Source organism: Oncorhynchus mykiss, chromosome 11 (genome assembly GCF_057628025.1).
Source record: "Oncorhynchus mykiss isolate SJ-2025 chromosome 11, ASM5762802v1, whole genome shotgun sequence".
Taxonomy (NCBI): domain Eukaryota; kingdom Metazoa; phylum Chordata; class Actinopteri; order Salmoniformes; family Salmonidae; genus Oncorhynchus; species Oncorhynchus mykiss.
The window spans coordinates 78249199-78262871 of record NC_143032.1 but is presented as its reverse complement, the minus strand read 5'-3'; the positions used below and the strand labels follow the sequence as shown (position 1 = coordinate 78262871).

Sequence of the window (13673 nt, the reverse complement as noted above, 5' to 3'; positions counted from 1 at the left end):
TAGTCTGATACAGTAGTCTCCTGATACAGTAGTCTCCTGATACAGTAGTCTGATACAACATTCAGTTTCTTCAATTCCTCCAGAAGGAAAAAGGCCAAGTTTTCTTCTCCAACTGCCGAGGAATTTAATCTATGGAGATGACAGGAAGGGTTAGCGATGGCACAGGGCTGGAGAAAATGGAGACAAATTGCTTCATTCGCCGGGAATTGAACAGATTAATTTCTCATCTTTGACAGTGACACAAATGCATTCTTGTCTTCAAAGGGCTGAGTAAATGTTGATTTTCTCTCTCTCCCTTATCCCTTTAGATTCTATCTGAGAGAGAGAGAGAGAGAGAGAGAGAGAGAGAGAGAGAGAGAGAGACAGAGACAGAGACAGAGAGAGAGAGAGACAGAGAGAGAGAGAGAGAGAGAGAGAGAGAGGAGTGTGAGAGAAAGAGGCAATGTTAACATATGTTTCCCATGCCAATAAAGCCCCTTGAATTGAATTGAGAGAGAGAGGAGAAAGAGAGAGAAAGAGGCAGATGGAGTAAGAGAGAGAGTGAGAGAGAAATATAGAGAGAAAGAGAGAATTCCACAAAGCTGTGAACGATCTGAGAGAAAAGACAAGAAGAGCCTTCTACGCTGTCAAAAGGAACATAAAATTCAACATCCCAATTAGGACCTGGCAAAAGAATCATTGAATCAGTTACAGAACCCACTGCCCTTTATGATTGTGAGGTCTAGGGTCCGCTCACCGACCAATAATTCACAAAATGGACAAAAATTTGGTTTGATCCAAGGCTGTGTCCTTGACTCATTGTGCTCTAGTGACTCCTTGTGGCGGGCCGGGCGCCTTCAAGCTGACTCTGGTCGTCAGTTGGACAGTGTTTTCTCCGAAACATTGGTGCGGCTGGCTTCCGGGTTAAGCGAGCAGTGTGTCAAGAAGTGTATCTGCTGGGTTATAGCGGAGCAACAGTCTCCTGGGGTTATAGTGGAGCAGCACTCTACTGGGTTATAGTGGAGCAGCAGTGTACTGGGGTTATAGCGGAGCAACAGTCTCCTGGGGTTATAGTGGAGCAGCAGTCTAATGGGGTTATAGCGGAGCAACAGTCTCCTGGGGTTATGGTGGAGCAGCAGTCTACTGGGGTTATAGCGGAGCAACAGTCTCCTGGGGTTATAGTGGAGCAGCAGTCTACTGGGGTATAGTGGAGCAACAGTCTACTGGGTTATAGTGGAGCAGCAGTCTACTGGGGTTATAGTGGAGCAGCAGTCTACTGGGTTATAGTGGAGCAGCAGTGTACTGGGGTTATAGTGGAGCAATAGTCTACTGGGGTTATAGTGGAGCAGCAGTCTACTGGGGTTATAGTGGAGCAACAGTCTCCTGGGGCTATAGTGGAGCAACAGTCTACTGGGGTTATAGTGGAGCAACAGTCTACTGGGGTTATAGTGGAGCAGCAGTCTCCTGGGGCTATAGTGGAGCAGCAGTCTCCTGGGGCTATAGTGGAGCAGCAGTCTACTGGGGTTATAGTGGAGCAACAGTCTACTGGGGTTATAGTGGAGCAGCAGTCTACTGGGTTATAGTGGAGCAGCAGTCTACTGGGGTTATAGTGGAGCAGCAGTCTACTGGGTTATAGTGGAGCAACAGTCTACTGGGGTTATAGTGGAGCAGCAGTCTCCTGGGGCTATAGTGGAGCAGAAGTCTACTGGGTTATAGTGGAGCAACAGTCAACTGGGGTTATAGTGGAGCAACAGTCTACTGGGTTATAGTGGAGCAGCAGTCTCCTGGGGTTATAGTGGAGCAGCAGTCTACTGGGGTTATAGTGGAGCAACAGTCTACTGGGGTTATAATGGGAGCAGCAGCAGTCTACTGGGTTATAGTGGAGCAACAGTCTACTGGGGTTATAGTGGAGCAACAGTCTACTGGGGTTATAGTGAAGCAACAGTCTACTGGGGTTATAGTGAAGCAACAGTATACTGGGGTTATAGTTGAGCAACAGTCTACTGGTCTACTGGGGTTATAGTGGAGCAGCAGTGTACTGGGGTTATAGTGGAGCAACAGTCTACTGGGGTTATAGTGGGAGCAGCAGCAGTCTACTGGGTTATAGTGGAGCAGCAGTCTACTGGGTTATAGTGGAGCAACAGTCTACTGGGGTTATAGTGGAGCAGCAGTCTACTGGGGTTATAGTGGGAGCAGCAGTCTACTGGGTTATAGTGGAGCAGCAGTCTACTGGGGTTATAGTGGAGCAACAGTCTACTGGGGTTATAGTGGAGCAACAGTCTACTGGGTTATAGTGGAGCAGCAGTCTACTGGGGTTATAGTGGAGCAGCAGTCTACTGGGGTTATAGTGGAGCAACAGCCTCCTGGGGTTATAGTGGAGCAGCAGTCTACTGGGGTTATAGCGGAGCAACAGTCTCCTGGGGTTATAGTGGAGCAGCAGTCTACTGGGGTTATAGTGGGAGCAGCTGAGTCCGTTGTATAACTCTCACTGGGCAACTGGTTGAGATGTAGGCTACTATAAAGGTGAAACTATATAACATGTACCTTTGGGAAAGATACTCGACCAAATACTCAAAACTATATAGATAAGCCTATATCATAATGTAACAACTACTCAAACTCACAACAAACCACTGCACAGATCCCAGTCTACTTGCTACTTGAGATTTCAATAAAAAATGACATAAAGGATATAGATAAAGCTGCACAATACTGTACTTTTAGACTCAAATATCAAGTATTGTTGAAGGGTAAGTTTATTTACCTTGTAGGATATGTGTCCCCTCTTTTCTGTAACAAATATCCTCAGCAGGATATCAGCGGGTTGATAAACGAAACAACAGGAAACAGGACGTCTCGTATGTACACACGAGGTATGCAGGCGTCAAACAGGTACATATGGGCGTGTCTGGGTTGGCAACAAACAGGTGAGCACACGCCCGACCTACAGTAGTTTGTAGATTTTTTGCGCCTTGTATTTCAAACTGCGTCAACTGCAGGCCTACTTTATGTTGCTAGAATGACAATTGCGAAACAACACCTTTAAAATGCTTCAAATCTATTCTCCAAACAGAAAAGTGATGACATTCTGAACCACAGGCCGATGATACATACCTTCCTGTTTACAGTCACGTATCCATTCCAGGCTCGAAATTGTTGAGCAATGCTTCTCGGTCCACTGTGTCGAAGGCCTACTCTCATTTCGGATGCCCCCTGCGCCGGAGGTCCACCTGGTTGTCTGGACGGTTCTGTGTGCTGTTTTACAGAGGGAGGACGCAGGGTTGATATCTGAGTCTTTCAGACGGAGAGAGAGAGAGAGAGGATACATAAAAGGCATGCTGCAGACAAAAGGTGTTCAATCCAGCGCCACATCGTTCCCATGGAAACTTACTTCCCTCAGTTTCTAGCAGCTATTTATGGGGCTGTGATGTCGGTGACATGTTGGTGGTGTTGCTGCAGGCTCGTCACCGTCTGCAAATCAAAGCAAATCTAGGCATCACTGTCTGTTAATCATTATGGTCAACTATACATAAGAAACGTGTAGGCCTAAATGTACAACATACCACAATACTATACTACTATATGCAGTAGGCCTAAATGCATAACATACCACAATACAACAATACTATACTACTATACAGTCGGCCTAAATGCATAACATACCAAAATACTATACCACTATTACTATACAGTAGGCCTAAATGCATAACATACCACAATACAACAATACTATACTACTATACAGTCAGCCTAAATGCATAACATACCAAAATACTATACCACTACTATACAGTAGGCCTAAATGCATAACATACCACACTACTATACCACTACTATACAGTAGGCCTAAATGCATAACATACCACACTACTATACCACTACTATACAGTAGGCCTAAATGCATAACATACCACACTACTATACCACTACTATACAGTAGGCCTAAATGCATAACATACCACACTACTATACCACTACTATACAGTAGGCCTAAATGCATAACATACCAAAATACTATACCACTACTATACAGTAGGCCTAAATGCATAACATACCAAAATACTATACCACTACTATACAGTAGGCCTAAATGCATAACATACCAAAATACTATACAACTACTATACAGTAGGCCTAAATGCATAACATACCACAATACTATACCACTACTATACAGTAGGCCTAAATGCATAACATACCACAATACTATACCACTACTATACAGTAGGCCTAAATGTATAACATACCACACTACTATGCCACTACTATACAGTAGGCCCAAATGCATAACATACCACACTACTATACCACTACTATACAGTAGGCCTAAATGCATAACATACCAATATACTATACCACTACTATACAGTAGGCCTAAATGCATAACATACCAAAATACTATACCACTACTATACAGTAGGCCTAAATGCATAACATACCAAAATACTATACAACTACTATACAGTAGGCCTAAATGCATAACATACCACAATACTATACCACTACTATACAGTAGGCCTAAATGCATAACATACCACAATACTATACCACTATTACTATACAGTAGGCCTAAATGTATAACATACCACAATACTATACTACTACTATACAGTAGGCCTAAATGCATAACATACCACAATACTATACTACTATACAGTAGGTCTAAATGCATGTACAAATAATAACAGTTGATTACACTGATTCTGGCACAGCTACTGTATGTCACAACTATCAAGTCATCCAGGCTGTATCACAACTGGCAGTGATTGGGAGTCCCATAGGGCGGCGCACAATTGGACCAGCGTCGTCCGGGTTTGGCCGGTGTAGGCCGTCATTGTAAATAATAATTTGTTCGTAACTGACTTTCCTAGTGAAATAAAGGTTCAATAAAACATGAATAAAAATGGGCCTAATCTAATGACACACAGATGTTGCACAGTACTTGCCATTGAATAAGAAACACATTTTATTTTATTTTTTTTAAACATAAGACTACAGCTACAGTTGAGGCTGTTCCTGTGACATACAGGAAGGAACATGCACTGCAAACATGGCGTCACAGATCTGTCCGTCAAACGTGTCGTCCAATGTGTGCGTGTGTTTATATTCAGGGAGGATCTCAGTCTGTAGTCGTAGATGTTGATTGAACATAATCCAGAGACTGTAATCTAATATGATAGCAGTATAACCACATTACAACCACGTGTCAACATCAACAGTCATACATGGATGAGACTGACTCAATCTTCTGATGCATCCCAAATGGCACCCTGATTCCTTATATAGTGCACTACTTTTTTATTTTATTTTTTAGCATAAGTGCACTATAGGGAATAGAGTGCCATTTAGGAAGCAGCCAACCGTGTAATGCATCAGGATGACTCCAGGAACAGGAAACGTCTTCATCGAACCACCGGGACATTGACATGGACAATCACGCTAAACTTCAAAATATTTAATTTCCCAATGAGAAACCAGAGGTTCCAATAAAGATGGGTTTGGCAGGCGTGAACACTCTTTGACGACACTGATTGTCAATAGCAAATGTGGTTATGTATATATTTATTTAGCCGTTAATGTATTGAAGACCTATTTCAGCAAGTTAACCAAGTTTTTTGCTGGCTTAGCTAGCCATGTTAATGATGAGCTAACTAACACTGTTGGTCACTGCACTACAATGTCACGCTAGCTATTGCCAGCAGGTGATTTGCTAGCAGGTGACTTATTGAAATATTAAGTGAATGTTTATTTTCTTACTACCTTAAAATATTTATATAAAAAGGGTTGTACTTGTGCTCTCTATTTATAGATTAATATCACTTCACGTTGAGGGTATGTATCAATACTGTTGCTCCTATCTAAAAGATACAGTGGGGCAAAAAAGTATTTAGTCAGCCACCAATTGTGCAAGTTCTCCCACTTAAAAAGATGAGAGAGGCCTTTAATTTTCATCATAGGTACACTTCAACTATGACAGACAAAATGAGGGAAAAAAATCCAGAAAATCACATCGTAGGATTTTTTATGAATTTATTTGCAAATTATGGTGGAAAATACATGTCCTACCTAACCAGGCTTTGACCGTCCTGTCAGTGCCTGTCATCACTGTTTGATATCTTTTACTGCAGATAAAAACCGAGTCAACCTGGGTGTCCGTGTGTCTGTCTTCTGGGGGGCGATGTGAAGTTGGTTACAACATTGGTAGTAGAGAATTACAGACAGACAGGCAGACAGGAGAGAAGTACCAACAGGCAGGCAGGAGGAAATTAGACGGACGGACGGACAGACAGACAGTTAGGAGAGAATTACTGTCTGTCTGTCTGTACTTCTCTCCTGTCTGTCTGTCTGTACTTCTCTCCTGTAACTACGAGGACAAAAAATATATATAATTAAAAAATATATATATATATTTTATGAACTCGGGTACTCATCTTCCTGTTGAAAGATAGAATAGTCGAATACACCAGGTGAAATTGTAACTAATTCAACAACAAAGAATATGATCTACATGACCAGTCTCTGTGTGTAAAATGGTTAATGAGAACCTAACTCACAGCTAAAAAATAGAAGGAAAGGAATCCAATGTTATTTGTTGCCTAGACTTTACTGCAAATGACACAAGTCCAGAGGAAAAAAACAACACTAATATTGCAGTTAGCCATGACAGCCTTTATAATAGAACGCTCACAACCACACACATGATTATTGGACTTGGGGAAAAATGCATCTTAAAGTAGAAATAGAATGAAACAGGCATTGTATTTTTGCTCTAATATAGTGGCCACTATAGTACACATCGATCAAGTCCACAAAGAAAAATAACATTCACTGAGTACAACGTTTAATAGTCCCCCCCCCCCCACTCACAAACAAGTGTTCCAGTATGTCAAGTTCAACACAACAATGTCTTTGGGCTACACTTCACATTATTGCACTGTACACGCTCTGCCTGTGGACATCTGTTCTACAGTGTACCAGCAGCAGAGCATGAAACCCGTTGTTGGTATAATTGATCTCTTTAAGGCAGAGACTATACCTGGCATACCCCTTTGTATCCACTGTATTGAAAAAGTGAGAAAGAGGGAAAGTGTGTGGTGTTCCTTCACCTCTATAGTGGCATCCAGTTTAAGCCAGGCCCAGCTCCAGCTACACCTGATCCCTGAATCCACTTGTTTAACAAGCAAGGCCTCTTTTTCACCTAATTCTCTCATTCTGAAAATTGACCACATACTGTAGAAGGAAAACATTAGTTCATAGAAAATAGTGAGTTCATTAGCTCGTTAACTAGTTAACATTTCACACAGATTGCCAGGGTTCAGTAAGCAACTAACGTTATAACTTGAGGAACGGCAAGGAGTCGTATACCAGTTAATACTGTAGTGAATTGGTTACGTTACTAATGTAGCTCATCTGATGTTGTCACATTAACGAGCTGTCTGACTTAATTAGCCAGCTCATTTTCTCACCATGAACTCAATTATTTGATCAGCTAAATTGGCTAATGTTGCTCAACAGTTCTCTGGCTAGCTAACGGATCATTTGATCCAGCTAGCAAGATACTTAACAATGCTAACAATTCTTCTTTCACCACACTTGCTCCCTCACTTTAAAATTCCTAAATGTCAGTTGTTTTTCTGGTTACAGCTCATGAAGTACGCTTCATCACCTTCTGACCCCCATCGTCAGGCTTCTCACCTACCTCTCCTTTATCGTTCAGGGGACGCGGTGCTGCAACTGGCAAACTGCCTTTCCACTCTCAGCTGTCTTTCCAGAGCGCGCGCTGATGCTGTACCTGGTTGGTTGTCTCTTCTCTCTTCAGTCGCGTGCTGCATTCTGTTATGTGAACGATTGGCTGAGCCTTGGATACAGTCAGTATTTCTCCAAATGCACATCACTCATTCGCTTACAGCCAGTAGTGATCCAAAGCCCCCCCACAAACCCCCAAAAATAAATAAAATATAATTGGATCTACACAAATCACGTAGGTTACTTATTTTGGATTAAAAAACGGCGAATTCCGCCGAAAGGTGACTAGTTTACATCCCTGAATTGAGCATCAGCAGTTTTCCTTTTGTTATACACAGTGTACAAAACACTGCTCTATCCAGGATAGACTGAACAGGTGAATCCAGCTGTTAAATCCACTTCAAATCAGTGTAGATGAAGGGAAGGAGACAGGTTAAAGAAGGATTTTTAAGCCTTGAGACATGGATCGTGTATGTGTGCGTTTACAAAAATGTTATGCTGTTTTCAAACGAAAACACAATACATTGCTCTGGTTAAAGCTTTAAGAATCGAGCCGCTGACCTCATTTCAAGATGGCTTCTACCTACATTCCGGTTAGCGTTGTGAAGCATAAATAAAATAAACACGTTGATACACACCGAAAGCCGGTGGTGACCTGCCACTGACAACCGACCCAGACATCACCCGCTCCCCTGCGCTTCTCTGTCGCTCTTCACATTCAACGAGAGACGGAAAACAATATAGTTGTGTGGGTGGGCTGGTGGGGGGCGTCCGCGACCATGGAGGGAGCATCTAAATCCCCGGCAGAGGCGGGAAATGTTTGTTATTTTAGACTGTCGCCCGTGCAGCAGTGAAAACTCATTTGAACCTGCTGGGGACTCGCGTGCTGTTACATTTATAATCTGCCACACGTTTGTTGTTGTCGCGGGTAAATGTCCGATGGAGACCTCAATTTGTGAAAAATGTGTTGAACTTGATGCAGCTAAAGAAATAATTATTACTCTTCATGAAGAAATAAAACATTTGACCCAAGCGTCTTGAACCGAATAAGGATTCTATGAGACTATAAGCACCTTTAAATGCTTCCTATCAAAACACCCAACCAGGATGATACTGGGGCCTTCCTGGAATGTGATACATTTCTGACACTGCACCCCTCTACTGGCTCGCAATCTGCTTCAAGACACAGCAGAGACCGGATCATTCCGCCGATTGTGAGGCATATTTGTACCTGGGGCAAAGATTGTGTTTTCCTTGGGCAAAAAGTTGAGTTGAACAATTGAAAAATTGTATGGTTGAGAGGGATGAGGCAAAAGAGATGGCAAATAAGTCTGGCTGTAAAACCGATTGGCAAATGTACTGCAAATTGAGAAATCATGTGACTAAACTGAAGAGGAAGAATAGAAAAGAAGAGGAATTACACTATGAAACAAAAGATAAATCACAAAGAATGACAGTAAAAAGCTTTGGAGAACCTTAAATGAAATTTTGGGCAAAAGGGAAAACTCTGTTCCCTCATTCATTGAATCAGATGGCTCATTCATCACAAAACCCACTGATATTGCCAACTACGTTTATGATTTTTTCATTGGCAAGATTAGCAAACTTAGCCAGCAACAAACGCTGACACTACACGTCCAAGTATATCTGACCAAATTATAAAAGACAAGCATTGTAATTTTGAATTCCGTAAAGTAAATGTGGAATAGGTGAAACAATTATTGTTGTCTATCACCAATGAGTCACTGGGGTCTGACAACTTGGATGGAAAATTACTTAGGATAATAGGGGACGATATTGCCATTCATATATTCAATTTAAGCCTACTAGAAAGTGTGTGCTCTCAGACCTGGAGGGAAGCAAAAGTTATTCCCCTATCTAACAATAGTAAAGCCCCCTTAACTGGCTCAAACAGCCACCCAATCAGCCTGTTACCAACCCTTTGTAAACTTTTTGAAAATATTGTGTTTGACCAGATACAATGCTATTTTACAGTAAACAAATTGACAACAGACTTTCAGCATGCTTATAGGGAAGGACATTCAACAAGCACAGCAATTACACAAATGACTGATGATTGGCTGAGAGAAATTGATGGTACAAAGATTGTGGGGGCTGTGTTGTTAGACTTCAGTGCGGCTTTTGACATTATCGATCATAGTCTCTGGCTGGAAAACTCATGTGTTATGTCTTTACATCCCCTGCTATATTGTGGATTAAGAGTTACCTGTCTAACAGAACTCAGAGGGTGTTCTTTTTTTTTTATTTTTTTTATTTCACCTTTATTTAACCAGGTAGGCTAGTTGAGAACAAGTTCTCATTTGCAACTGCGACCTGGCCAAGATTAAGCATAGCAGTGTGAGCAGTCTCTCCAGCAAAATCCAGGTAGAATCAGGAATTCCCCAGGGCAGCTGTCTAGGCCCCTTTCAATCTTTACCATCAACATGCTACTGGCTTTGAGTAAAGCCAGAGTGTCTATGTATGCGGACGACTCAACACTATACACGTCAGCTACCACGGCGACTGAAATGACAGCAACACTTAACAAAGAGCTGCAGTTAGTTTCAGAAATGGGTGGCAAGGAATAAGTTAGTCTTAAATATTTAAAAAACTAAAAGCACTTTATTTGGGACAAATCAGTCACTACTAAACCCTAAACTTCAACTAAATCTTGTAATGAATAATGTGGAAATTGAGCAAGTTGAGGAGACTAAACTGCTTGGAGTAACCCTGGATTGCAAACTGTCATGGTCAAAACATTTTGATACAACAGTAGCGAGGAAGGGGAAAAGTTTGTCTATAATAAAGCGCTGCTCTGCATTCTTAACAGCACTATCAACAAGGCAGGTCCTACTTTTGTCGCACCTGGGCTACAGTTTTTAGAAAAATTTAAATTGGTTCAGAACAGGGCAGCACGGCTGGCCCTTGGATGTTCACAGAGAGCTAACATTTAATAATATGCATGTCAATCTCTCCTGGCTCAAAGGAGAGGAGAGATTGACTTTATCACTACTTGTATTTCTGAGAGGTATTGACATGTTGAATGAACCGAATGCTGTCTGTTTGAACTACTGGTACACAGCTCAGACCTTCATTCATACCCCACAAGACATGCCACCAGAGGTCTCTTCACAGTCCCCAAGTCCAGAACAGACTATGGGATGCGCACAGTACTACATAGAGCCATGACTACATGGAACTCTATTCCACATCAAGTAACTGATGCCAGCAGTAAAATTAGATTTAAAAAACAGATAAAAATACACCTTATGGAACAGCGGGGACTGTGAAGCAACACAAACATAGGAACAGACACATGCATACAAGCACACAATAACATACCCACTATACACATATGTACACATGGATTTTGTGTTATAGATATGTGGTAGTAGAGTAGAGGCCTGAGGGCACACACTTAATATGTTGTGAAAAAAACCCTGAAATGAATGTATTGTAATGTTTTTAAAATTTATTACTGCCTTAATTTTGCTGTACCCCAGGAAGAGTAGTTGCTGCCTTAGCAGGAAATAATGGGAATCCATAAAAAAAAACAGGAAGAGTAGTTGCTGCCTTAGCAGGAAATAATGGGGATCCATAATAAAACCCAGGAAGAGTAGCTGCTGCCTTGGCAGGAACTAATGGGGATCCATAATAAAACCCAGGAAGAGTAGCTGCTGCCTTGGCAGGAACTAATGGGGATCCATAATAAACCCCAGGAAGAGTAGCTGCTGCCTTGGCAGGAACTAATGGGGATCCATAATAAACCCCAGGAAGAGTAGTTGCTGCCTTAGCAGGAAATAATGGGGATCCATATTAAAACCCAGGAAGAGTAGCTGCTGCCTTGGCAGGAACTAATGGGGATCCATAATAAACCCCAGGAAGAGTAGCTGCTGCCTTGGCAGGAACTAATGGGGATCCATAATAAACCCCAGGAAGAGTAGCTGCTGCCTTGGCAGGAACTAATGGGGATCCATAATAAACCCCAGGAAGAGTAGCTGCTGCCTTGGCAGGAAATAATGGGAATCCATAATAAACCCCAGGAAGAATAGCTGCTGCCTTGGCAGGAACTAATGGGGATCCATAATAAACCCCAGGAAGAGTAGCTGCTGCCTTGGCAGGAAATAATGGGGATCCATAATAAACCCCAGGAAGAGTAGCTGCTGCCTTGGCAGGAACTAATGGGGATCCATAATAAACCCCAGGAAGAGTAGCTGCTGCCTTGGCAGGAACTAATGGGGATCCATAATAAATATAAATGGGCAAGACAACAGATTTAAAGTGCCTTTAAACGGGGTAGGGTAGTAGGTCCCAGGCGCACCAGGGTTTTTCCACGCTCAACAGCTTCCCGTGTGTTTCAAGAATGATCCACCACCCAAATAACATCCAGACAACTTGACACAACTGTGGGAAGCAGTGGAGTCAACACGGGCCAGTATCCCTGTGGAACGACACCCTGTAGAGTCTATGACGAATTGAGGCTGTTCTGGGGGGGGGGGGGGGTTGAAAGGCAATATTGGAAAGGTGTTCCTAATGTTTTGTACAATCAGTGTATGTCAATCAGTGACAGTGACTCAATTATCCCATGTCATTTAATTTGTTTTAGATTGGTCTATTCAGCTATCTAATCATGGCCGAATTACCGACCAGGCACGCAGGACAAGTGCCCAGGGGCCCTGAGCTCCAGGGGGCCCCGCTTGATTTTGTTAGTTACTCCCAGTCAGATATCATAACATAAGTAATGGAAACATTTTGTAGAATTGCAGAACATTTCCTGTAAAACTACAACAACAAAAAATCTGTAAAGTAAACTCATTTCTTTACTTTTTGTTAATACAATACTTTTTCTGCTTCTGTACGTATTCAATTATAGTTATTAATCCTGGTGCTGAGTTCATGTGTAGTGGCTAATTGTTTAGCTAATATGTTTTGTAGATGGACTGAGAGGAATGAAGCAACAGAAACCAATGTGATAATGGCTGGGGTCATTTTTTCTTGTTATTGCTGTTCTCCAATTAACTTTTTAGAGTTTTTAAATAGTATAAAAATCCCACCCCCTTGTCCAGACCACACCAAAACTCAGACCCTAGTTATGGCCATTCCTCACGAGCAACAATAGTACCTGAATGTGCTCCTTGTAATAATGTCAGCATAAAGCCCTGAATGTGCTCCTTGTAATGTCAGCATAAAGCCCTGAATGTGCTCCTTGTAATAATGTCAGCATAAAGCCCTGAATGTGCTCCTTGTAATAATGTCAGCATAAAGCCCTGAATGTGCTCCTTGTAATAATGACAGCATAAAGCCCTGAAAGTGCTCCTTGTAATAATGTCAGCATAAAGCCCTGAATGTGCTCCTTGTAATAATGTCAGCATAAAGCCCTGAATGTGCTCCTTGTAATAATGACAGCATAAAGCCCTGAAAGTGCTCCTTGTAATAATGTCAGCATAAAGCCCTGAAAGTGCTCCTTGTAATAATGTCAGCATAAAGCCCTGAATGTGCTCCTTGTAATAATGTCAGCATAAAGCCCTGAAAGTGCTCCTTGTAATAATGTCAGCATAAAGCCCTGAATGTGCTCCTTGTAATGTCAGCATAAAGCCCTGAAAGTGCTCCTTGTAATAATGTCAGCATAAAGCCCTGAATGTGCTCCTTGTAATAATGTCAGTATAAAGTCCTGAATGTGCTCCTTGTAATAATGTCTGCATAAATTGCAGAATTTTGCACGTCCCATGTAATGTAGTCTAAGTGGTAACAATGAGGCAAAATCCAGCCTTAGTATTGTTCTGGGACTTTCATTGATTTTCTTTAGCGTGTTTCATTTAGCAGCCACGAGTCTTTTATTTTTCAAGATAATGTGGGTCGTGGGCTATTTAAATACTTGTTCTGTTTTGAAGAACAAACATCAAACATTTGGAAAATTCATATCTTGCAGTAAAACACTAAATAAGATC

At 41.9% G+C, this 13673-nt stretch overlaps 1 protein-coding gene across 3 annotated transcripts in view; it reads right to left on the bottom strand.

The window, feature by feature from the left end:
* LOC110536406 (tight junction protein 2) overlaps positions 1 to 3268 on the bottom strand; it is a 194578-nt gene extending 191310 nt beyond the window's left edge. For 2 of the 3 annotated variants that reach the window (XM_036936386.2, XM_090191180.1), the window contains exon 1: positions 3094 to 3268. In XM_036936386.2, the coding sequence (XP_036792281.2) occupies positions 3094 to 3180 (87 nt within the window). In that variant the 5' untranslated portion in view covers positions 3181 to 3268. Of the gene's footprint in view, positions 1 to 2743; positions 2847 to 3093 lie in introns of those variants that run through there. The other variant, XM_036936388.2, reaches the window with a different exon arrangement.
* Positions 3269 to 13673: the final 10405 nt, after the last annotated feature.